Source organism: Micropterus salmoides, unplaced genomic scaffold (assembly GCF_014851395.1).
Source record: "Micropterus salmoides isolate LMB-PRFRI ecotype aquatic unplaced genomic scaffold, ASM1485139v1 Ms_hic_scaffold_19, whole genome shotgun sequence".
In the NCBI taxonomy this organism is placed as follows: Eukaryota; Metazoa; Chordata; class Actinopteri; order Centrarchiformes; family Centrarchidae; genus Micropterus; species Micropterus salmoides.
Genome location: NW_024041039.1, coordinates 3,711,595 through 3,736,758, shown reverse-complemented (window position 1 = coordinate 3,736,758; position 25,164 = coordinate 3,711,595). Strand labels below are relative to the sequence as shown.

The 25,164-nt window shown below is 40.7% G+C and overlaps 1 protein-coding gene across 3 annotated transcripts in view; it reads right to left on the bottom strand.

Moving 5' to 3' along the window:
* Positions 1-1,617: 1,617 nt before the first annotated feature.
* The window catches only part of arhgap5 (Rho GTPase activating protein 5), a 69,639-nt gene continuing 46,092 nt past the window's right edge, over positions 1,618-25,164 (bottom strand). For 2 of the 3 annotated variants that reach the window (XM_038729940.1, XM_038729941.1), the window contains exons 4-7: positions 23,921-23,998; positions 17,692-17,823; positions 9,223-9,328; positions 1,618-6,521 (exon numbers count right to left, since the gene is read on the bottom strand). In XM_038729940.1, the coding sequence (XP_038585868.1) occupies positions 6,203-6,521; positions 9,223-9,328; positions 17,692-17,823; positions 23,921-23,998 (635 nt within the window). In that variant the 3' untranslated portion in view covers positions 1,618-6,202. Of the gene's footprint in view, positions 6,522-9,222; positions 9,329-17,691; positions 17,824-23,920; positions 23,999-25,164 lie in introns of those variants that run through there. The other variant, XR_005445740.1, reaches the window with a different exon arrangement.

The following is a 25,164-nucleotide window of genomic DNA, read 5'->3' as shown; positions in this document are numbered from 1 at the left end:
TGTCAAATAATTTCCTCCAGCTGAACTCAGACAAAACAGAAATCCTGGTCATCGGGTCCCAGCAGATGGCAAATCAAATACTGCCATCTGCTGGTTCCCTAGTAAATCATATTAAGCCTGTGGCAAAGAACCTTGGTGTTTGGTTTGATAGTAATTTAAATTTCGAGCAGCACACCACAAAGCTTGTTCAATCATGTTTTTATCAACTTAGAAATATAGCTAAAATTCGATCTATGTTAACTTTTAAGGACACCGAGACCATTTTACACGCCTTCATCTCATCACGCCTGGATTATTGCAACAGCCTTTTCACCTGTTTAACCCAAAAATCTATTGATCGACTCCAGAATGTCCAGAACTCAGCTGCCAGGCTTTTAACCAGAACAAAGAAATATGACCACATTACTCCTATTTTAGCTTCATTACACTGGCTGAATTGACTTTAAAATTCTATTGATCACTTTTAAAGCTCTTCATGGCCTCTCGCCTTGTTATATTTCTGACCTTTTAGTCCCATACGCACCAGCACGTACCTTGAGATCCTCGGGCAGAGGTCTGTTGTCTGTTCCAGAGTCTCGACTGAAAACTAAAGGGGGACAGAGCGTTTGCTGTCAGGGCCCCGAGGCTCTGGAACAGCCTGCCCGAGGAAATCAGGTCGGCTGAGTCAGTGAACTCTTTTAAGTCCCTTCTTAAAACATACTTTTATAGGAGAGCTTTTCCCGATCTTATTTGACTTTATTTTATCCCTTTTATTTTATTGTATTTTACTAATTTTATATTAAATTTTCATGCTCTTATCTTTTTTTTTGTATTATTCTTTACACTCGTTAAAGCACTTTGTAACTTGTTTTTGAAAAGTGCTCTACAAATAAGGATTATTATTATTATTATAATTCAGCGCATGAACGTGGAGGCAGTATGTGGATCTGACCGGCAGCTCAGCAGCAATCTACTGTTCCACACACCAGCCAAGGTGGTGGCGGTGTGCAGTTGGTTTGCCAACCGCCATTAAACACAAAACTGCATTTACTGAGATCGTTATAATATATCATTAAAATCTTAACCTCTTCAAGTTTCGCCATGTTTGGTTTGTTTATGTTGTGCAAATTCGGAGGTTGTCAAGGAAGATAATCCGGTGTCGCTGAGGGATGATCTGCCCCCGAGTGAATTCACGTTTAATCCTCCAGGTACAGGCAAATTACACAGGCAAGTATGTGAACAACGCCGTTTGCGTTGCCTACGCATTGTTAAAAGCAAGCATGTCGGGGGCTTTAGGGGTGCAGTCACTTTTGTTGCCAAGGGTTTAAGACATTAATGGCTGTGTGATGTGTTATTTTGAGGGGACAGCAAATTTACACTGTTATACAAGCTGCACACTCACTACTTTACACTGGAGCAAAGTGTCATTTCTTAAGCGTTGTCACATGAAAAGATTTAATCAAGTCTTTACAAAAATGTGAGGGGTGTGCTCACCTTTGGTGAGATACTTTATATGTCCTTGAGAAAGTTCCTTCAGTTGAACGTCACAGCTTCATATGGAAAACTAATATATAAAGGTTTATTTCTAAACCCAATAAAGATACAGTAGAAAAAACTCGAGTCAAAGGCAGCTTTTGGAAAAAAAAGAAACTTTTATTTGGAAACATTATGGAGAGAAAACAGAAAAAAAACAACTTGTTTTAGAGCTTTTTCATTTCTGAAAATCATTTTTATTTACTATGATACACAGCGGATGGTGTTAAAAGTCAGTTGGTTTGTACACCGGTGTGACTGGATGAGAACAGATCTTAAAAGTAAAAAGTTGATTGATTGATGAAAAACTACAGACGAACAGCTTTTAATCTTTTAGTATCTAGCAGCTGTTGAAACCCCCCCCCCGGTTCTGTTCCACTCTCGCCATTCGCTCCCTTCAATGTGCCCTTCAATGTCCTCTTCAGTCCAACATCATAAAACCTTCAAATGAGCTTTTGGCTACTTCCACTCTGAATATTTATTTATGACGTTTGTCTGCAGCAGGTCTCCATTCCAGACACGTGTCCCCTTCAAAGTGCCCTTTAAAGTCAGCTAAATCAGATTCAGGACAGGCTTTTGGCTCCATTTCTTTCCCTTCAGGACGACCTTTTCCCTCAAATTAAAATCTATGCTGAGCTGTTGGCTTCGTTCCTTTCCTACCCTTTTAAAAGTTTGTATCCGCTCACGTTTTGTTTTCATTCTAAAATATCCGGTAGGAGTACCTTGTTTTGTCCGACGAACAATCTAAAACCCTCAAATATTGCATTGAAAAGCAGCAAATTTCTGGTATTTTCGCGTAATCACTTACTTAAAACGATCAAAATATAAATTAAAAAAAAGAGAGAGAGAAGCTCCAATCTCAACCAAGAAATGTCTTGTGACGCCGTGTAGGAAACAGTTGACCATCCGGCGAGGACACATGAGACGCACGTCTGAAATGGGACCCCCCCCCGTTCGACATTCTTGTATAATTGGATTCATCCCCCATCGCTCAACGAAACACTTAGAGAAAGCTGGAAACAATCTGGGTGAAAACTGAAAAATCCCAAAGTTAAATCGGAGTTATCTGGTTCAGTCGGGGGAACGTTAAGGAAAAGAAACTTAGCGGCTGCTGACACCATTTTTAAAGTGACAACAGCTGCTCTCAATTTCACTTTCACTCCCAATATTTTCTACTTAGTAGCACCAAACATAAACGCAAAACAGCCGCTGGCAAGAGCAATGCATTCTGGGTGTGATGGACAGCTGATAAGACGTTTAAAGTTAAGTTTAAGGGGTAATGAACTTGTCAGGACAGAGGGGAAGGTCATGAAAGAGTGCGTGTTTTCTTACTGCTGTATTTTCTAAAGACTCTTATCTTGTTTTTTGTGTGAAATTTGCACCAGAAAAGTCTTTAAATTAAAAAGTACTGAAGTTCAGAATAACAGTTGACCAAAAAAAAAGACTTTTGAAGTTTCCACAGTGGAAATCAGGACTCCATCTGACCCTTTCAAGTTATTTAAATATTTAATTCAGTACCTCCACAAAGTAAATGTGTGTATTTTCACTTTGTGTCTCTCGGGTCAGAGCCCAGTATCAGTTTTTTATGAAATACACAGTTGTTGTGTGAAGTTGTTTTCAGACTAAAAGAATCTCTTCTGTACATCTGGATTGAATAATACTCCCGTCAGATGATTTAAAATAAAAATCAAGAGACATTTAGCCTGACATCGAAACAAAAACTGCTGCCTGGAGTGACATACAGTACCTCCCTTTATAATAAAACACATTATTGAGTATAAATATACAAGTTAATAAAGATCACAGTAATATAAACTCTACAGCTGCTATTATAAGTTTTTAATTTTGGTTCACGTCATACAGTGCAGTAAAATAAGTCGATAACGCTTTCAAAATACTTTTCTTAGGACATTGTCTGGAAAGAACTGCGTCATGTGATACTATTAAATGAGAAACTAAATTTATTTAAAATAAAAACTCAAATAAACACTTCACCATCTGTATATGTTGAACTGTTTGCCTGTAGACACATGTTGAGCTGCTGTGTCCTGATTAAAGGTTCTCTGGGTGACGAAAGCAATTAACTGAAATTAATTGATTAGAAGTGTGCTAATTGAACAGAGTGTATTATTCCTATAATTAGTACCAAATTACCAGAGGTGGAAGTATTTAGATTTTTTAGTCAGGTAACAGTAGCAATACCACTACGTACCCAAAAACATCCTCTATTAGCAATAAAGATCTGGAAGATTTTTTAAAGAAGTACAGCTGTTAAAAGTAGTTAAATATACTTAAAATTACAATATTTCCCTCGGACATGTAGTGGAGTAGAAGTATAAAATGAAATACTCAAGTATAGTACCTCAAAGCTGTAAGCACAGCACTTGAGTAAATATTCTTTCCAGGAAACTTTACGGAAATTATTCAGACCTGCAAAATAAAGCGTTATCATTTCCGACTATCATCCTTGTTCCAACGTGGAAAACAGGTTAAAAATCTTTGTTATCATAAAGCAGATGGAATTTTTTTTCATTTTTATCCAGATGGACAGAAGAGTGTTTGTGAAGACTCCTGCAGAACATCGTCACGGGGGGAGGGGGATTTGTCTTTCAGGGAAAACGGCGCTCGGCACGTGTACAAATACACGAAAGAGACAAACCGGGGCAAAGGTGAGCCAAGGTTTAAGCGATGAGGGACGAAGAGGAGTTAAAACTCAACCATCTGTTATCAAACCCCCTCCCCTCTATACACACACACATACACACCATCAGAAAAATAAAGATGGGTTTCAGTCACGCCATCAGAACCACAAAGAAATATGATTATAGCTTGTGACAGATTATACAGTCCAGTACCCCGTGGTATTTCACTAAATCGGAACCTCTGCTGCTGATAAATTTATATATATATTTATATATATATATATACTTATATATACTTCTTTCCTCTATTTAGGGAAAACTATTCGACATATAACCAAAAATATGATATTAAGAGTTGATTTCTTGCTTGACAGAAAAGAAACAAATGCAAAAAGAAAATGAAACCCCCTCTGTGGAAATGTTCCCCTCAAACCAGAAAGATTCAGATAAAACGATCTGATCAAACGCTCCATTCGGAGTTTCAATGAGTTTCATTTCTTTTTTTTTTTTCTTTTTTTTTTTACTTTAAAGTTCTTCTTTTTTTCACTAAGTGGCAAAACAGAGACATGCAAATTTTTTAATTTTCCAACAAACCAACAGAAGAAAAAAATAAAATAAAATTGAAATGACAAAAAAGTGGGAGGCGTCCTCCTTGAAATCCAATCCAGAATGCATCCCGACGTAGTGGTTTCCTCGCTCATGTGCCATCATCGAGGGGTCGGGGTCGTCTCCTTCAGAACGAGAGACGTCAGTCGTTGCGTTAAGAGTTAGAGAAGAGACGAGACAGGCTGAAGGTTCGTAGTAAAGTCTGGATCTCACGTACGGAGCTACACGAGTCCGTCAGTCCGGAAGGATTTTGAATTTGTTTTCCCTTCCTGGATCCCCCCCCCCCTTCCCTCAGCAGAGAAGGTTTCTAACTGGCTGTGACACAGATACACACACACACACACACACACACACACACACCATCGTCATCACGCACACACACAGGGTTGAAATTAAGACGTTACCAAAAAAAATTATATAAAAATAAAAACAAGAGAAATAAAGATGATAAAAATGTAAACTACACAAACAAACGTGAAATTGGCATTTGGGACTTTTGACACGGATCGTGCATGTGCTGTCCTTTAAGGGGTCAAAGTTCATGTGGTGGGTAGGAGGGTCATTTCATTTTCTCTCCTAGTATTTAAAAACAGAGGCTTAAGATAATCCACGCTTTCTCATATTTCCACGAGGTTCATAAATCTGTGTGTGTGAGGCTGTTGGACGCCTGGTGCAGAAATGAAACGTTCCTCTTACTTACTGACCGGTTTCTGGGGTGAAAGGGGCAACAACAAAAGACAAAGAAGAAGAAGAAGAAGAAGAAGAAGAAGAAGAAGAAATGTTTTCCTGTGCTGAAGATCTCAGCGTGCAAACAGTCCGTCAAATATCTAATGACTCAGTCGGTATCAGGTGTTTTATATTTGCAGTCGTGGGGACTCTTTGAGTTTTAACTTCCCTTTTCTTTGTCTGGGAGCAGGGAAAAGGGGGGCGGGGTTTAAGGGGGGGTTTGGTACGGACCCCAGTGTGCTATTCCGTCAGGGTAAGGTAGGAGGAAGGTAATCTATAACGAGTCCAAGTCAGACCCTGCTAAACGGTTAGTGTTGTCACTATGTGCCGAATCAAATCAGTCCACACATCAGCTATTTTCAGTCTTCGTATCCTAAAAGGGGCAGTCAGATCCACAAATTAGTTCCAAAAGGTGACGTCCGATTGTAATTCTCTAATCCGGGATTTACCTCGCGGGATGAGCCGATCTCACAGATTAGGTTTAATCCAACAAACGGTTGATGTGTCTCTAAACCCCCGAAGCTCGTTCACCTCAAAGTCGATGACAAACAGCAGCTGCTGAATAACCCAAAAATTCACCAACCAGGTCTTTTTATGTTTTATTTCAACAGCCGACCGGCGTTTTGTTTGACCTCCCGGCAATTGTTGGCCAGAAGCTGCCTGGCGGCGCACACAGACAGCCCCGGACTTCATTTCCCAGCATGCTCCTCTGGCTCTCAGATCAGCGGGTCGGGGTGCAGGGTGTGCTGGATCTGCTGCGGCTGCAGGGGCGGCGGCAGCTGCAGCGGGAGCAGGGCCTCCACCATGTTGTGGCAGTGCGGCGGCGGCGTGCCCTCGCTGCTGGAGCTCTCGGCCACCTCGCCGCCGTGGAAGAAGTAGTCGCTCTGGACGATGAAGGACTCGATGACGGCCTGGTTCAGCTTGGTGGTGGACAGCGTCTCCTTGTTCTCGAAGTCGGGCCGCATCAGCGTGGGCCAGAAGCAGATGGACAGGTTGTCGGCCGTCATCAGGGTGGTCTTGCTGTGCTGGCTCACCCTGCGGGAGAAAAACGGATCAATCGTTTATAATTATTGATCACAGAGAAGCCACAAAGATGAAAAGACGGCGTTGGTTTCCAGGAAGATGCGAAGAAAAATATAATTTGTTTATTGTTGGTATTTACTGTTAATGACACGATATGAAAGGTGTATTTTTATAAGTTAATACTGTCATTACGTCGAACAGGGCATTATGGGTAAAATCATTTTGCATTATGATGTAAAGTTTAGAATATATACATTATTATTTTATATTTATATTTTACTTTATATTATATACATAAAGGATATTTTTCTTATTACTCAATCAATATTAATTAAAATGAATTTATCAAAAATAAATATCAAAAGCTTGTCTTAATAATAATTCAGTATTTTATTCAGTCAACATCCTGTAAGAGAGACACATAAAGCTCCTTAGAATAACGATCATAGTGGCATATTTTCAAATGAGTCTAATTTCCATTAACATTAATAACAGTGCTGGGCAATGATTTTCTGCGATTAATCACATAGTAATGCGTAAAATTGAATAATGAATTCTGATGTAGTGTGCAATTTTAATTTAAATGTACTGCTATATACACAAAAGGTGCAATAACGTGTTTTTTCACCAGCAGTATTCCCTTTACACAGCAGCAATAAAATATTTCTTGTAAATCTCAACTTAAACATTAATGTAATCAAATCAAATATGAAACCAAAGCTATTTGCCACTGCCAGGGAATTAACTTTTATCTAGCTGGTTAAAACAAGAGTCCAGAGCCGCGATCATAAAATCATAACAGGTTAACGTTTATAAATCTGTTTTCAGGTATCAGCAGAAACGGTCTGTGTTCAGTAGAAAGTGTCCCTGTTAGAGTGAGGTTGAAGTGGTCGCCTCACGCACGCGCCCGCCCGCCCTCTGCCGAAGTTGAATTGTCTTGAACTTTTTGTACACGACGCGCAGCACAAATCATTGGAAGAGAGACTGATCCTCGCTGTTTGTGAGTTTTACTAATCAGCATGCAGCGTGTAGCTATCCGCTTCTCTTTGGAGTTTGATCGCTTGTCTTGCTTTTGTTCGGCTGCTTCTCCCACACGCTGCGTCCAGCGTAGTCTGCAGAAGCCTCCCTCCGCTGCTTGTTTCAGAAAAATACTGGACCTTTAAACTCTAAAGGATCGTTGTGACACAGATTAATTTAAACACTTTATGTCGACCCTTTTCTGAACTGGAGAATCCAGAACTTACTGAAGTCCCTGACTTAAAACTTAAAATGGTTATGACACGGATATATTTAATCACTAATTAGACTGTAAGAACAGTCTTAAGTTTTAAGCCATTTTCTCAGTCATACGCGGCCTTTACAGAAACATGCTCTTCGTGTTGATAATTCTAATATATTGTACTTCTGTGGGGGGAAAGTAAACAGGATTTGCAAAGATGACTTCCTGCCGTCTTGCCGTGTTTGTGCGCAACAGTTGTACCGCTGTGATAAGCCGTTTCCAATTTGCAGACCTTACAGAGCACGTCGTTGTTGGGTCTCAAATCCTCCCAAACTAAAGATGGTCGAGGGAATTCGAGGGTAGTCACTTCACTGCAACACGAAACACCACCCGCCCCAGATTACTCCATCAGTTCAGCAGCAGAACTACAGCTGAGACGGACTCAATGGGCCTCACGTAGGAACCACTGGTGAGAACAAAGTTGTTCCTAAGTGGCCGGTACGAGGGATTTAAGAGAATTTGTGGCCTTCAGCCTTGTATGTAGAGCTCTCTCTTTGGTACAAATTAAATTTAGCGTAGTCCAAACCTGTCGTAGGAGTAGAGTACAGATTGTCTTGAGGGTGAAACACCCCATCACGCCTTAATCTGGAAGGATTCTGAGTTTAAATTTGCCATGAAAAGTTACTAAAATACATTAATTATATAACAGACTTGATGCAAAATGAATATCCTGTTCACCGTGTCAATTTACTTTCTTTTTGTTTTATTGGTGTAGTTATACACTTCAGTACTCGAGGTCTTTGTGCAGGTTCCTGTCCGGTCTCATCCTCTGCTGCACCGACAGTGTCACATCACGTACTGCGTGCAGGCTGTGATATCCTCTCGTCTACATATTACTCACGGATCCCTTCGCTTTCTAAAATTTCGTGTCAGACCGTTTCCTCTTTGTATCTGTCACAGCGCTGCTCTACTCTAACGACACGTCGTTGGCAGCTGTATCATTAATATTTTCTTCCTGTTTCAGATCCTCTAATATGACTACCGGCGCTGCTGAACCTGTTTTTCCTGACATCAGCAGACTTGAAGCTCTGCAGTGTGAAATTCCCCTTTTTTGCTGGTTGTGACTGTAATCTTGGCGCCACACGGAGTCGAACGGGCAGCCGTATGCGCCAATTTAAGCGGCGTAGATTAAGCTACAGATGAAATCCATGGCACGGGCACCTCCTCGCGCGCAGGTGGCGTTCATCCGGCTGAAACAAGCGTTTGTCCTGTTGAGAGAGTTTGGTGCATCTGGCTTGGCAAATTTTAAAGTTTCTAAAGTTTTAAGGCAAGAAAGTTGTTGCATGAGGCCCAGTGAGTCTCAAAGCTCGGAGAGACTCGATGCTAAATGAAGCTACCTGCTGCGATGCGTTCACTGTCACCGCATGTGTACGTGCATTTGAAGGTTGAGGCTGGAGGTTCACACACAGAGAGCATGTGGAGTGTGCGTCTTACCTGTTGAGGTGTGTGATGATGTATTTGAAGACCTGGTAGTTGACAGAGGGAAACTTCTTCACGATCTCCCGCAAGACCTGCAGACGCTCGATGTAGTCCACGATTTCTAAAACACAGGGGAGAGACAGGAGTAGGTGTTTTACATTTTACACACACACACTCTCTCACTGGGGAACGGATATTATACTCTCTGGAAAAACAAAATGCTGAGACGCTGCCAAGAGCAACTCCCACGCCGTGCACAAACACACACACTAGCACTAAGCCTCGTGGGCAGAAACAATACTAGCCTGCATCCCGTTTTTACTCTGCGCTGGTTAAAAACAAAACAAGTCAGTTTCTGCAGAAAATAAACACATTTGTTTTAATAAAGTCACAGCAGCATGACACAGCTGATTTAAGGTTCAGCTGTTATCAATAAGCTACAGACTGGAACTAAAACATGAGGAACTACAGGTTAATTTTAATATTTCTACTTTCATGTAACTGCCTTTTGGACTATCTGACATGTGTTATGTGTTATATAGCGAGCTTACAGTGAGTCCCTCTTCTTCGAGAGACAACTTATCTTTTCATCCTGTTAGAATGGAGCCCTGAATTACACACATGGGGTGTTTCTCAAAGCCAAGAATGCAAAGAACGGACTTGTGTTCTTGGGAGAACGGAGTTCTTGCTAGTCGTTCTTGGAAGAATGAACTGGCAATGTCACGAGCGCACAAAACGCTGCTGACGGATTGAGACGATGCGTTCTTGCTGGTATTGCGCAACACCCCCAGCACAGAGGCCGCCTGCATTGCTCTAATTATTATAACAGCCAGGCTTTATCCCCCAAAACTAAAAGCTCAGAATCGGATTTATTGTACGTTTTAACTTACCAAGATATATTTGCACATAAAAAATAACTAAAATAAAATAAAAGCAAATACTATGACCACAACTCTACTGTACACTAGCAATGTAATGTCTAATATAATAAGAATAATAATAAAGCAAAGACTTTCATACTATTTCTGATCATTTGTTTTGTACATCAAGATGTTTTTTTAAGTTAAAATCTCACCAAATTACTCAGAATGTAATGACAGAATAACAGCGGTACGAAGCTTCCCGCCACGCTGACTGTTGCGGAGCGTCACAACTACTAAAACGTTTGAGCACATTTTTGATTCGCCATCATTTTTAGTAAAACTGCCAGTATTCGACATCTACGCAGTTGATTTCTCGCCTCAAACCTTCTCAGAAGTGGATTTAGTGATGAAATAACGTACGAAAATAGTAGAAAACCTTTGTCGTCGGCCTCTCTCTCTGCATCTTTCAGCCCCTCGCCTGAATGCCGAAACGTTTGCTGGGATATCTCTGCCGTCAAGTTCGCACAAGTTACCAACGGATGCACACTTGGTAAAATGGGCGTGTCAACAACACTTCCGGGATTTTTTACCGTTCTTGCCAAAATGCAAACTTGTGTACTGGGACAGTACCTGGGCTACAAAATATGACGTTTCACAAGAACACAAGTACAGACAAGAACACAGATGGAGAAAGGTCCAATATGTTGGTCAATTTAAAACGTAATTTTGCAAGTCAAGAAAGTCGCAGTTTGTCGTAAATCAGTAAAGTTCCGTGTCGTTTTGTGTGAAACCCGTTCAATGAACTACATCTCTCGTCTCGCACAATATACGTCGGCGACATGTTAGCGCGGTAATGCTAAGCTAACGTTCATTGCTTTCTCGCTGCTAGCTAGATAACTCAGCTATGTTCCGTGCGGAAATATATCTCACTTGATAAGTTTAATCAAACGACTCCTGGTCCTTTTTATCACATCATCCTCTCATTTTAGTTTTTTGACGTTAGCTTCAGTCATTGACAGTTACGACGTCACATAACACGACTTTTGGGTTTGTGGTCTTTGTAATTAATGTATTTTCCCAGTCTGGTACCTCAACAGTTTTACATCAAACTGCGACTTTCTTGACTTTAAAACTTATCTTTTAAATTGACAAATTCAAATGGGATCAAAATATTTGTTGTCCCTTGCCACCGACTACCGTACAATATTTTTCCGAAATAAGGTCCCGTGGTGGTCCGCCGGAAGAGGAGGGACTGTAAAAATACATAATTACAAAGACCACGTCAAAACTGTTTCTCTCTCAGTGACTGAAGCTAACAAAGAGCTTCCATGTGTAGATGACATGATGAAAGGACCTGGATTAAACACATCAGGTGAGAAGGTGCGTGGAACATAGCTAAGTTACCTAGCCAGTAGCAAGCAGAGACGTGAAAGTTAGCTTAGCATTACAACACTAACATACTGTGCGAGATGAGAGAGATGTAATTTAATTTAATTTCTCTACAGCTTCACACAAAATGTTACTGACCTTCTCGGCCTTAATTATCTTTTAAACCGAGAAACATCATGTGTGTAATTCAGGGCGCAATTCAAACGGGATTAAAACATTTATTATCTGTTGCCGCAACACATTTTTTCCAATATAAGGTCCCATGGGGCGAAAAGGAGGAACACAGGCTCTCTTTTGTCTGTGTTCTCCTGTTTTCCGGATGCATGTGCTGCTAATTAAGGTGAATCACTGTGAGACGTTTGTCGCCCTGAGTGGGTTTGATGTTAACCACACCTGTCAACAAAGCAGCTATCAGCCCACTACTTATTATTAAATATTTTGACTTGACGAAGGTGTGGACTGAAATGTTGTCTATTTAAATCAGTTTGTAATTAGAGCTCCATCAGGTAAATGTCATCAAGTACTTTCCAGAACCTGCTCATTTAGGCTCCATGACTTTGGAAAAAACTGTGATTAGCTGACGCAGTTTTTGTTCTTCCTGCTCTGCTGAGCTGAAAAGTTCATGTGATTTTAAATGTTTCTAAACTGGAGATTAAATGCTCCACAGCGGTTGGCTTTATTTAGAATCTGTTGATTATCGTTTGATGAGTTGATTACTGTTTTAGTCTCCAAAGTGTCACAAAGCTGACAAATGAATTGCTCACACTCCTTATTTCCTCTGAAACGATATTTTAATTTGCAGCAATAATGAGAAAAGCAGCAGATCCTCATATCTCAGAAGATGCACGAAGAAACAAGTTAAATAATTCCCTATCAAACTTCTTTTGACTAACAGATTAGTTGTCAGTAACATCAAGGATCCTAAAGATAAAACGTTGTGTAAGAAAATAAAACCGCAAATTAAAATACACGACTAGTGATTAGAGTGTCATGTTTCATCAGCTGGAAGCAAGAAACGACGCTGCTGCCGAGACGGTGGAAAGCTGGTTGACGTGAATAAGCAGCGGCAGTAAAACAATAACAAACAAACAGAAGACACATCCTGCCGTGTTCCTGAAAAGTAAACCGTCTGTGAAGTTTCCTCGATATCCCTCATACTCCCGAAGGGATACATCACCTTCCCGCCGGCGAAAGCTCGCTGGAGCTGAAACGCTGCAGTCTGCTGTTAAATATTTAAAGTGGAATAAGAGCTTTTATCTTTGCATTGTCACAACAGAGCTACTCTAACACCGCCTGGAATATCCTGGAGAATATTCCAGACATTCCAGGACCAGCGGAAAGCCTTTCATATATTTTTAGACACACATTTAAAGCCGTACACAGATTTATTACCCCTGCACGCCATCAATCACCTTAACGAGGAGCCAGCGGGAGCCTTTCACCGTCTAATGGCTGTGAGAGGTCAAAGGTCATTAATCCTTGCTGCCATTTCTCAACATTAAGTACAATAAAGAGTTTATCATGTGACCAATATAACAATTTAATCCCCTTTTATTTTATACACACACATCAGTCTGATGGGAAAACCTACCGCCTGACCCACAATGCAATGGGTTTATGGAGCTTAGCGCCGAGAAAAGAGGATGCTGCTGTAGAAAAATTTAAATATAAATAAAAATACTGATTTCAACTACCAATAAAATCATGTTGCTTAGAGATGCACCGATTTTCTTGCTTTCTAAGAACTGTAACTGCCAGCAAACACATATTTTACTGGAAAATTCTTTCTTTCGCCATCATCAGCTGTATGTTGATAATAAAACATTGATTATAACTTAGATTACAGGACCTTCTCTCACTCAGACATCTCAACTAAATCTCACAACTAAAAAGTGCTCCAGGTTAGCATTTAGTGGCTTATATCTTATCTCAAAATTTTACTTCTACTTGTTTATGCACCTTTTTTTTTATTGTTTCCTCACAAACTACTAATCTGATCGCTTTGCTTTTCCCTTCAGACACACCTACACCTGTCTCTCTCCCTCTATCTGTCTGCTCCGTTGATTTTAATTGTAACTTACGAGCGTTGCGACATGTTTTAGCGTGTGTGTCTGTAACAGCGCTGCATGGGTGTAGCGTTAAATGTGACCAGCAGAAAATTGGATATTCGACGCCGCCGATAAAGCTAAAAAACTGCTTATTCCAGTTCCCAGCCGACTGATCAGTGCATCTGTGATTTATTAATGCAAGATTCAGGATTTGATTTCTACCATCAAAACTAAATTAGGAAAACAAAACGTCACTGAAAGTCTGTTCAACGAGTGTTAACCTGTTCGATGCCACAGACCCAAATACTGTCAGAGACACCAAAATATTTTAAACTGAATGAGTTGCTCCTTTATCAGATTGTTTTATTTCAATACTTTGTAAAAGCGTAAAAAAGATAAACTATTCAATATTTCAAAGAGAAAACTTTACAGATTACAGAAAATTCAAGAAAAGATTGGATAAAAAAAAAGATAAGAGGTCTCTCCGGGCCCAAATGGTTGCTTCCTATCAGAACTGGATTGTTTTCCCACATCCACAAGGTTATTTTTCATCTTTTTTTATCTGCTGTTTCATGGCAGCTTCAGCTACAGTGCAGAGTTTGGTTTCATCCTCTGCATCACAAACAGGAAAAGCAGCTCCACCCAGATAATATGCTCTTAACGCTCTCTGCAGGACGTCACCTACTCATAATCCCAAAGTTTAAAACCACCCTCCTTAAATTGTGCACAAACACGTTGCCGACTTTCTTTTCTCAATTAATTTTTCTTGCTGGCAGGAAAAAATAGAACCTCCCCCAATTCCTATATTATTCCTATATTTAGTACCAAACCATGTAATTCTTTGCAGGAAACATCCAAGCAAATTATTGAGACATTACGGATACTTAAAACAACGCCTTTCTGATATAAGTACTGGCTACAAAAGCGAGTCAATCCCACAAACACGCTTGCAACCACGCTTCTTTCAGCCCGTCTCAGCTCCACCTCTTTGCTCATTATTGGATTTAGCAGAGTGAGGCGCTGCCAAGATGGCGTCCAAGAAGCGCTTCTTTTTGCCACCCGCAGGCTCAGACTGTTTGTTACACCAGGACAACATCATGGGAAGGATCTTTGAGAGGCAGCTGAAGTCTGAAATCTAATGAGAGGCGAGCTGTTGCAGGAAGACGCCGGTGGAAATGAGGGAGGAGTTTGTTGTGTACGTACCGGAGCTGCTATCAAAACTTTATTTCCTAGTACGTTCCTCCAACACAACAAACTCCTCTCTCCAACTCCGACTCACGTTTCCACCGTCGTCTTCCTGAAACAACTCGCCTCTCATTAGATTTCACAGAGCGAGAACTGCCCCCGATTCTAAAAACTTTTGTACCTACTGGTCATTTTGACACCAAAATATGTGAAAACTGGGGCCAAAGTTTAAAAATACATAAATTTTTACTTTAACAGAAACTACGACACAAGGTTGTGAAGGAAAACTAGAATGACGGAAGTAAAGGCAGAACGTGAGACCATCACAGGTATAAACCAGCAAACAACCTAAATCTGGATATTAACATTCATCTGTGAACTAAAGCCTGAGTCCTCGTTTCCTATCAAAGAGGAACAGACAGCGAGGAGGTCAAAGGTCAAACAGTTGCAATCTAGTGATTAGAGAGAAATCACAGGAGAGAAAAAAAGTTTCTGCTATATTTGACTAATTTTCCAGAGAAGACCCGGCACCTCCTCCCTCCCTCTCTCTCTCCAATTCTTCTCTCAGAAACTCATTAAAGTGTGTGCGTGTGATGTCTTTTTACATTTCTCGCTGTGTGTGCAGGTGTGTATTTTTGGCTCATTAATCTGCTGTCGTCGGTGGTTTCAGCACTCAGCATCACTAATATACAACCAGAGAACACACACACAGAACACTGTAGATGTCTGACAGCATCCTGAGGCTGTAAAAAAAAATCCTCTTAAGAGTGTGTGATGTGACAGAAAGCTGCGTATGTGTGTGTGTGTGTGTGTGTGTGTGTGTGTGTGTACTCAACTACATTTCTGCAGCATTGAAGACAAGTTTCAACAAACAAGTTAAGTTAAAAGTGCGCCTGTGTGTGTGTCAGTAGTTACAGTAGAAACCTCTTATCGTGATCATGTCTGACAGGGTTAACTGATCACTACAAGCCGGTGATTATTAACAAACATAACAAATATTTTCTCTTTTTCTTACCATCTATTTGACCTTTGTATATTTACTGCATGGATATAAAGTAATGAAACAGACAGCTTCGCTATTTACCGACTGTTTCAAAACACAGAGCAGCTGTTTCGAACACTTACAAACGATTGATACGAATTACTGTGTGTAAATTAAATGCACTATAAAGTAAGTAAGTAAAGTATGTTTGCAAATCTAAACCGATTTAAAAAATGTTTAAGAACAAACAGGTTTAACTAAAGGATGTCAGAGCGGCGGTTCCGGAAAACTTGCGGTGATCATACATGACTTCAGACAGAAGCAAACACGGTGGACCTTCTGTGTTGTTGTTGTTGTTGTTGTTGTTGTGTTTTGCACAGAAAAATAAACAAAGAGAATCAAACTAGATCAACTCAAAGCTGAGAAGAAGGAATCAGCAGGTTTATACATTTTATAGCGCAAGCACATACACGCCACGCTGGGGACGCTTCACACAGGATTTTGTGAGACTATCGTGGGTCGACCCCCCGGAAGAAAGATTTGTGCATTTTAATTTAATTAATTTGGTGCACTTTAAAGCAAATTAAAGAGGCTAGGTCTATGGAGAACTTTGCACTCTTGTTAACAATTTTGGGCCCTAGTAAACAATTTGATCATAAACACAATATAAATGATGATGATGATGTTTTTCCAGCAACCATTAATCAAAGAATCCTTTGTAACCAATTTCCCTGATATTTTATTTTACTTTTAATGGACACATGCAATACGTTTTATACTTTCTGTGAATATAATCCAATTAATCTTATTTCCATGCTGTGTACATTGTTTTAACACCTTATTTTGAAAACCGGACTTTGTCACACGTGTATATCCTCCATTCACAAAGTCCGACACAATTTGATACATTATATTGCACGTTGTGCTCGTATTGTGTATAATTAAGATATAATGGCCTCTCATGCTGTAACACTTTGTAAAGAGAGAAAATGACCCTGCCTGTCAGCTCGCTCTGCTCCTTTTAACTGCATTTACCATAAAGGCTCTAATACCTGTGCACTCCAAATTTAGCATCTAGCTTCATCGCGTTCTCACTGGCAGTGGAAACACTCAACGCGGTTCAAACCCTTAGTAATTACCTCAAAAGAAAAGTGGTTGTGTCTAGTCGGATGCGTCAGCGTGTGAGCGCGCGAGTTTACAGCAGCGGCGGAAACACAACGTTAGAAGTTTTTAATGTTAATTTATATCCGGCTCATTTTGAAACTATGGCGAAAGAAATTAGACTCTCATTGGCTGTTGCGGGTTTCTGACCAGAGGCTCCCAGATTTCAAACATGTTCAATATGATCAAACTAGGGGAGCCTCTGATCTAGTCGGCAACCTTAAGATTACGTCTGTAACTTCTCACACAACTGGATCATTTGGGGTTCTGACAGGTCTCGGCTCAGGAACGTCCGCGCAGTTGTCAGCAGGGAGAATCGGACCCAAAAATTGGCCTAATTATGATCTAGTGTGCAGCCAGCTTTAGGCTACAGAGCCACAGCTCGGTCTGGTTTTACAGAACATAAACTGGAGGCAATAAATGCCCAAATGGTAACAGAAACATGCATATAAAATATTAATATTTGTCCAAAGTGAACCCTGTATGCTGACTATTCGATCCCTCAAAGCAAGTTATTTAAACAGCATTTGTATAGGAAGGATTCGTTCCCAAACTTTTTCATCCACATAGGCGGTTGATCATTGTTAAGGCCAATTTATACACATAATTTATATACATTTATTCACATTTCCCCACCCGCATTTCCAGCTCGTCTGTTTTCTGCCCCGACAGGTTCAAGGCTCGTACATACCGTCTCCTCCGACGCCTTCTCTCGTTTGTGCATTTTAGTAATTTAATTTTTTTTTACTGGGCCCTGAAGGTGTCTGAGGGAGAATGTTTGATAATATGTAATTCCTGGCTCATGTGTTTCCTCAGACCCGATGAAGACGGTGTATGCTTGTGAGTTTATTCTTACTTGCGGCCTCCACCAGCTCCGGGTGCAGGCTGTAGGGGATCAGCGGGTCGGGCAGGTCGGCAAAGAAAGCCTTCAGCGCCCCGGCAGCAGCGTTCACAGCCACGTCCATCGCCACAAAGTCGATGTTGTGATCTGAAGAAAAGAGAGACCTTGATTTCCCACCATCCGGAGCACATTCACAAGGTTATTATTATTATTTTTAAATCTTTTTTATCTGTTGTTTCACGGCAGCTTCCGCTACAGCGTACAGTTGGTTTCATCCTCAGCATCACAAACAGGAAAGCAGCTCCACCCGGGCAGAGCGCCTGGATAATGTGATCAAACTCTCGGTGCACTGAACTCATGTACTCTCAAAACTTTAAAACCACGCTCATCAAATTCCTTCTCAGTGTGTGCAAACACATTGCTGACTCTATTTACTGTATTTATTCCATTTTCATAGAGAACGTCTAAACCATTCTCTTTTTATAATATTTTCTTTTAGCCTATGTGTTCCTACATTATATCTATATTTAATACCAGATTACACAAACTTCCTATGACATTAAATACAACGCCTGCAGCTCTTCTTAAAATTCAACAACATGGACATAGCAGTGTTTCCCACATATACACACTTTACTTGGGCGGGCCTCCCAGGTGTGTAAATGGCTGCCCAGGTATATTTGGTGGCACATTTTAGCATTTTGCAGAGAATCACACAGACAGATGCAATCTATTACTCTACCATTACCAAGACGCGGATATTTTACAAGCACGGACCAGGTAAAGTGACAGTGAACACACCAGTGCAGATGTCAATTGGCTACGTCTTTATCAAGCCGCCTCCACATGCGGCGAACCTGCTGCTGTGAAAACAGAATCACGGGTGGAAAAATCCAAAAGAAGAGTTCTGTGTTTTTTTGGCGACTTTAAAAAAAAAAACGTACTGCTGATGAAGAAAGTCAGGGAGAGCAGAGGCACATACAGGGAGAGAGAGACAGGAAGAGGCGGGGCTAGCAGGTATGTCTGCGGTAAGAGACCGGAGGTGTGTGAGTGCAAGGAAAAGAGAACTGAAGGGGGAAAGCAAGGCGAGCAGATTCGAGTAGGGAGTAAACACTAAACTAAGGTGGAGAATGGAGTAGATTAAAATGGTGCAATAAGAAATTACCTACTAAAAATCTATTTATACTTATATCCCTATGATTTTCCAGCTAAATAACTTTCATCATTTCTTTCAGCCCAGTGAGCCGCCTCCGTCCCAAAACACAACTTCACAGCAGTTTGTAGAGAGCAGACAGAGCTGACTGATGGTACTGAGGAGCCCGACGTCAGATGATCAAAGGTTATAACACACAGAAAAAACAATGGAGGGAATTATAATTTTAAATTGGAGGTTAAAAGTGGATTAACACAGCAGGCTGATGGGGATTTTTATTAAAATTTTAAATACATTTTGTCCCATCGCCCAATAAATGAGTAAATCTAAAATAGGTAGAGCCATTACAGATGCTCTCTCTTTTATTGTTGATATGATCGTCAAACGGCCGAACTGCTTCACAGAAAATGTCTTGACTGCTGCAGATGTAGCGGACATGATCTCTACAGACTTTCTTTTTAACAATAAACTGTTTATTACTGGACACATTTCCATAAACGTTTAGTCATTTCATGCGATTATTCTTAACCACCTTTGCCATCAAGAACAGCAGGTGTACTGAAACACCGCTGACCAAAGATCCATCCAAAGACCAAAAAGCTTTGTCAACTCAAGGACAGCGAAGCCAAGCCCCTTCATGTTAAACACGAGCAGCTGACTCTCAGACCTGGATCCTATAATCCACGTTGATCCGTTCAGATATGAGTCAAACAGGATTTTCGTGGGGTCAATGCTTCAGTCTCGGAGGATATCAAAGAGCTTGTAAGAGCAGTTGTGTTGCAGCAGCGAGGCTCACAGCTGAGCTTTGTGTCTGAGCAGGAGGACAGAGCTCCTCTCTGATCACAGCTAACAGAGGTTATCATCAGTCTGTCTGCGGGCACAGAGGCCCGAGTGTTTCTCTGATGGAGCAGCAGGGCTGGAACAGAATACACGTCCAGTTCAAACAACCATTTTTCTGCTCTGTTATTCCTGTCGGGAGAGGAGGGAAGCTCCAGCTACAGCGCGTCGGTTTGAGTTCTGTTGCAGCAAAACAAAGTTGCAGCCCTTGTTTCACACAGCAGGTCAGGTGTCAGCTTTCTCAAAATACTGTGTAATGATGGCTTTTAAAATAAAGAGGAAATGATCACCCTGTTACCAGAGATACAGGATGAAAAATAAATACATATCACTTCCTGTTTTGACTCACTGCAACGGGCAAATGACGACGGGAAGGAGGAGAAAGAGGACGAAGCCCTGAGGTAATACGACAGCTGTCACGCTGAATCTGAAGGACAAACAAACCAGAGCTCAGTAGAAATACTCTGAAGGAAATAAAGAGATAAAGAGCGAGGAGAGAGATAAGCTGAATAAAAGGAGGACGGAAAAACAGGGAAGGAAACAAGGAAGGATGTTAAAGGAAACAGGGACAAACAAGAAAGAGAATAAAAGAGGAAAAAGGAGGAGAAGCAGCTGTTTAATGAAGCGTATAAACAACCAAAAAAATGCTGCTTCAGCCTAAAATGTTAATGAAGCTGAACCACAGTGACCTCTGAATCCCACAGCAAATTCATCTCAATCTTCAGCTACTTCCATAAAAATATATCCACATTAAACTGTGGAAGTAGCGAGCAGACCACCATCCTCTCTTACTGACGGAGGAGCTAATTGGCACTAATGGTGCTTTTCATACACAGGTTTGATCGAGCTGCAGCGAGGAGAACGGCCGGCAGGATGCATGTGCAGCGTCTAAACAGAAAATATACAACCTGAAAACGGCGCCTACGGCAAGTCATAAGGGGGAAACTCACAGGGAACAACTCTGATTTAACTGAAGATGTTTGAGAACGCTGGTTTTACATGATGAGTCAACCTGAAGAACAGCAACTCTGTAATTGTTTTCTGGGATGATTTATCAGATATTTTTTAAAAGATGCCATTTGGTGACATTTAGTTTAGTCTACATTTTAAGATCTGAAGGATCAAAGGGAACCAGAAATACAAATTATATTACTATATTTTTAAATATTAGTCTATTTAAGCCATGGAAGCTCACGACAGCGTAAGAAGTTCTGGTACAACTTCACCTACATCTATACTGGATGGAAGAAGGGATTGGTCTCGACTAAGGTTGGGTGTAGATCAATCGTCACCAAATTTCCAAGAACCATGGATTCGATAAAACTTCCTGCATCTTTCAGCTCTTGCCTGAACCGCAGTGAGCATTTTATAGTCCATAAAAGTGTCTCTTACCTGCCGGGACCTGCTACGCCGACCTAACGTCACCTCATTTGTTACGCAGTACATCAACAAAGCGTGAAGAAGAGCGTTAGAAAACGATAACATTCAAAACGATACCCAACCTCAAGTCTGGAGGGATGAGAAAAAACAGCGACACTTCATGCGCTTCATGATGAAAAGCCCCCCGAAAATATATTTAATATCCAATTGCCTAAAATGAGCATTTGTGCACGCTGCACAAATAAGCTGCTGAATAATGTGAAATATAGTTGTGTGCAATAAATGTGTGAGAACTTTAGCACTTTACTTATAACCTTGGTGCAACGTGCATTAACCACACTAGCACATGCACTTTAATCCATGGAACTATGTTGTCAACAATGTCCTTTTTCTTCTGTGTTTTCCTCTTGTGACGTGCAACATGTCGATGCTTGTCAGGTCTTTAATGAAGCATCAGTGCACTACGCCCAAGCAGAATTTCCCTTCGGGATAATAAAGTTAACCTTAGCTAACCAAACCTAATTTCATTACAGGGTTTTTCCTGGCTCAAAATGGGCCTTTGGCCGGTGACCTCGCACAACAGTAACCCTGGCCGGTATGCGTACATTAAAGGCAATGAGTTATCTTATGACTGAAATCTATGCTTTTTCTTGTTATTTCTGATCATTTGATAAAAATATATCCACAACCTGGAGGAGTAAAGGTATAAAAATAAAGTATAATGTTAGTATAATAACATATTTACAGGTGACACTTGATTTGGATAATTTAGTTAAGATTCAGCTGTTTCACTAATAAAACCATTCTCTGATATTACACCACTGTGGTTAAGGTTTGATTAGTGCTAATGTTTGTATATTCATTATAATTTCAGATAATAGTACAGGCTACTATAGCTTACCATTAGTAGCCTAATATTAATTCCAGTTGGACAAAACAGCAGTTTGTGTGGGTTGTTTACAGTCACTAAATTATTGTGCAAGAAAAATGCTCTACATGATGGTCAGTCTCTCATTTGTTTATGCAAATTAACTTGTCAGTAATAAAAACTGTGCATACAGAACGAGGAGCTAAACATTTCTAAAGTTTGCTGTAGCGCCTCAACCTTTTTTTAGTGTCCCGTCTCCTCCAGGCTGTGATTGGTCGGTTCACGAAAAGCGACTGACGAGCAGCTACGCACACGGCTGCACGAAAGGCTCCCGATCTCCCTGCGGAGATTAGCAGGCAGGCGAGAACGGGAACAGGTGAGCGTCACGTAGTGCCCAGAAAATCGGATTTTAGAGAGGGCAGAGAAGAGGACTGGGGCCGGCACACTAAAAGGTAAAATGTACCGGTGAATACCGGCACACTTCAAGAACAAACGGCTTTTATATTCTGAGAAATAACAGGAAGTCATCGCTCCCAGTAGTGCGAGCTCAGTAGGTCGGGTAGTGGAGCGTTCAGGCGCAGTCAAACCAACGCAGCAGCTGGTTTATAAATCCTGCGCCTGCTGCATGTGTAAAAAAAACAAAACAGCACTATAGATGAGAGGAGAGGTGACTTCTAGAAGTCAAGATGTCGTATTTAAGTTTATGTTCTGCTTGCTCAACAGTTGATTGATAATGGCTATTAATACACATTAGGAGAATATCCGCTCACTAAAACCTCTTTGGGGGGCGCCAAAAAATTCTCTATGCAGGAAAAACCCTGCATTAATGTAATGTCATGTCCCAGGGACTCCCAGCAAGACATGCGATATATTGTTATTTCCAGGAAGTTGGCCTACTCCATACCATCAACTTCAGTGATCCTATGGGATGCATTTATTGGAAACTTTGCATGCATGAGCACGTTTTTAACACATCCGAAATACATGTGTGTGAATAGCTAGACGAGCATACGAGACGAGCTGTTTTTGTCATATTATATTTATTCTTTTTGGGAAACAGATGTTTTGTCTTTTGCCTCCAACTTTTAAAGGAACTCTAATGGAATCAGTGAGTTTATCAATTTATTAACCTTTATTTCATTAGATTCTGTTGAATTTGCACCATGAAATGTCACGTAGCTCCTGTTTTCAACCCTGGATGTAAAAGTCCTAAAGAAGACCTCTAAACACTATTGATCAGAAGTTATAAGGAGATCATTTTAATATGATTTTTAAATAGATTGACACTGAAGGGAAACGGATTCCAGTGTGAGCACAGGACGTGTTCCACTCCGAATCATTTAGGACACTGCGAACAAAACTGTGGAAAAGGCATAAGAACGGTGCGTTTCTCCTCTGGGAAACCAACTATTATTTAACCTAACCCTATTCTCAGTTTGCAGGAAGACTCTTCATGTTCAGGTTAACTGAGATGCCTAGTTATCTGATCAGTGATGACACCAATTGATTAAAAGAGAAACTGGGAAATAATGCAATCAATAATGAGCGTGAGAGTGGAAAAACAAACCCGTCCTGTAAAGTGACAGACACTTCTGACCGTGTGCTGGTGATTTCATGCCTGTGGTGACTCTGTTTATTCTAACAGTCGGTTTGGCAGCTCACCAGCCCTCATGTGCAGGTTGGACTCCGCTCCACGGGGCATGTGTTTCCCTTTAAGCACTTATGTTGCGCGGTCAGATTTGGAATCAGTTTTTTCTTCTTCTCTGCGGCTGGAAATTTACTGCACACATCACACAAGCGCTACTCGATTGGTAACAGGTTTTCCGAGGAACTCCCGAGTTCTTAAACCTTCATGGGAAAGTAATTTAGAATCACGATCTGTGAAAATAATGAGAGCCACTGTCCCCTCTCTCTGAGCTTTGAAACTCCAGTTACTCGCGCTCCTTCTTCAGGTTTCGAAGGTAGATGAATATGTATTTATGAGCGTGTGTGTTTCAGTGTTTCACCTTGATCAAACAGTTTCTGGATGTTGTCCTGGTCCGTCTTGTTCCCGCTGACGCGATACAGGCCTTCTGTCGTCAGACCTGCAAAACACAAAGAACCTCCAGTTCAGTAACTTCATTCAGTTACACAGTGTTTTCAGTTAAAGTGATGAATTTAAACAGAAGGGCCAACAGGAGCCGTGTAATTGGTTTCAGCTAATGTGGTTTTCTGTAACCACATACTGAGATTATTTTTGGATTAGGGCTACATACTTTAATGCTATAAATTCCAGAACTTTCTCTTTTCTATGCTTCAACAGCCAAAAGAAGTATTAACTGTTTTATTAGTTTTTATCATGCCTGTGCAAACAGGGGTACATAAATAAACATACATGATACTAAACATGCTTCGTTTTCTAGGCCTTGGGTCGAGTTATTGATCAAAAGAAACTGCACCTTTGCAACTGATATTACAATCATTGAATTGTACAGAAAAGTAGAGAGTAAATCTCTTTACGCAGCTCGACATAATATGTTTATAATATCCACGAAAGGTAAAGAGAAAGTATTTAGTAGGTGAAGTCTTTCCATTCGTCTGCCACTGCGTTTTATTAAGTTACATTTGGAGTAATTCACATCTCTCACCGGACTGTAACAGCACTATCCTTTTCATTATTGCCTCGTGTTTCTTGTCTTATTTTTCCTTTTTATGGAATTTCAACTGGATTTGTCTGTAACCATTTATGAGCAATTTCCTTTTTGTTTGCTGCAGCCATAAATATTTATTTTTATTTCTTTATATGTGGTAACATGTCTGGACTCTGCAGCTTGTTAATACATCAGGTCGGCGGAATAAGCCCTCTAATTTTCGGCCTACGCCTTTTCGGTCTTTGCAATAATCCGTTTTTGACATTTTGGTTATTATTATTATTATTATTATTATTTTGTGTCTGTTTAAGCACTCAGGTGCATTACTGTTTTAATTTATTAAATTTCATTAAATCCTTTTTTGGCAGGTCTCCCGAATAGGATGACATACATCAGAATCAGAAATATTTAATTGATTCATGTATAACCAGGCCAGAAACTCACTGACTAAACAGATCAAAGCAGCTAAGAGGAGCTACGCTGAAAAGACAGAAAACAGCTTCTCAGCCAGCGACCCTGCGTCAGAGAGGCCTGCAGACACTTACTAACCACAGGAGACCGTCCCCCAACACTGCTGGTACTCAACGACTGGCTGACGAGCTCAATGGTTTTCATTGTAG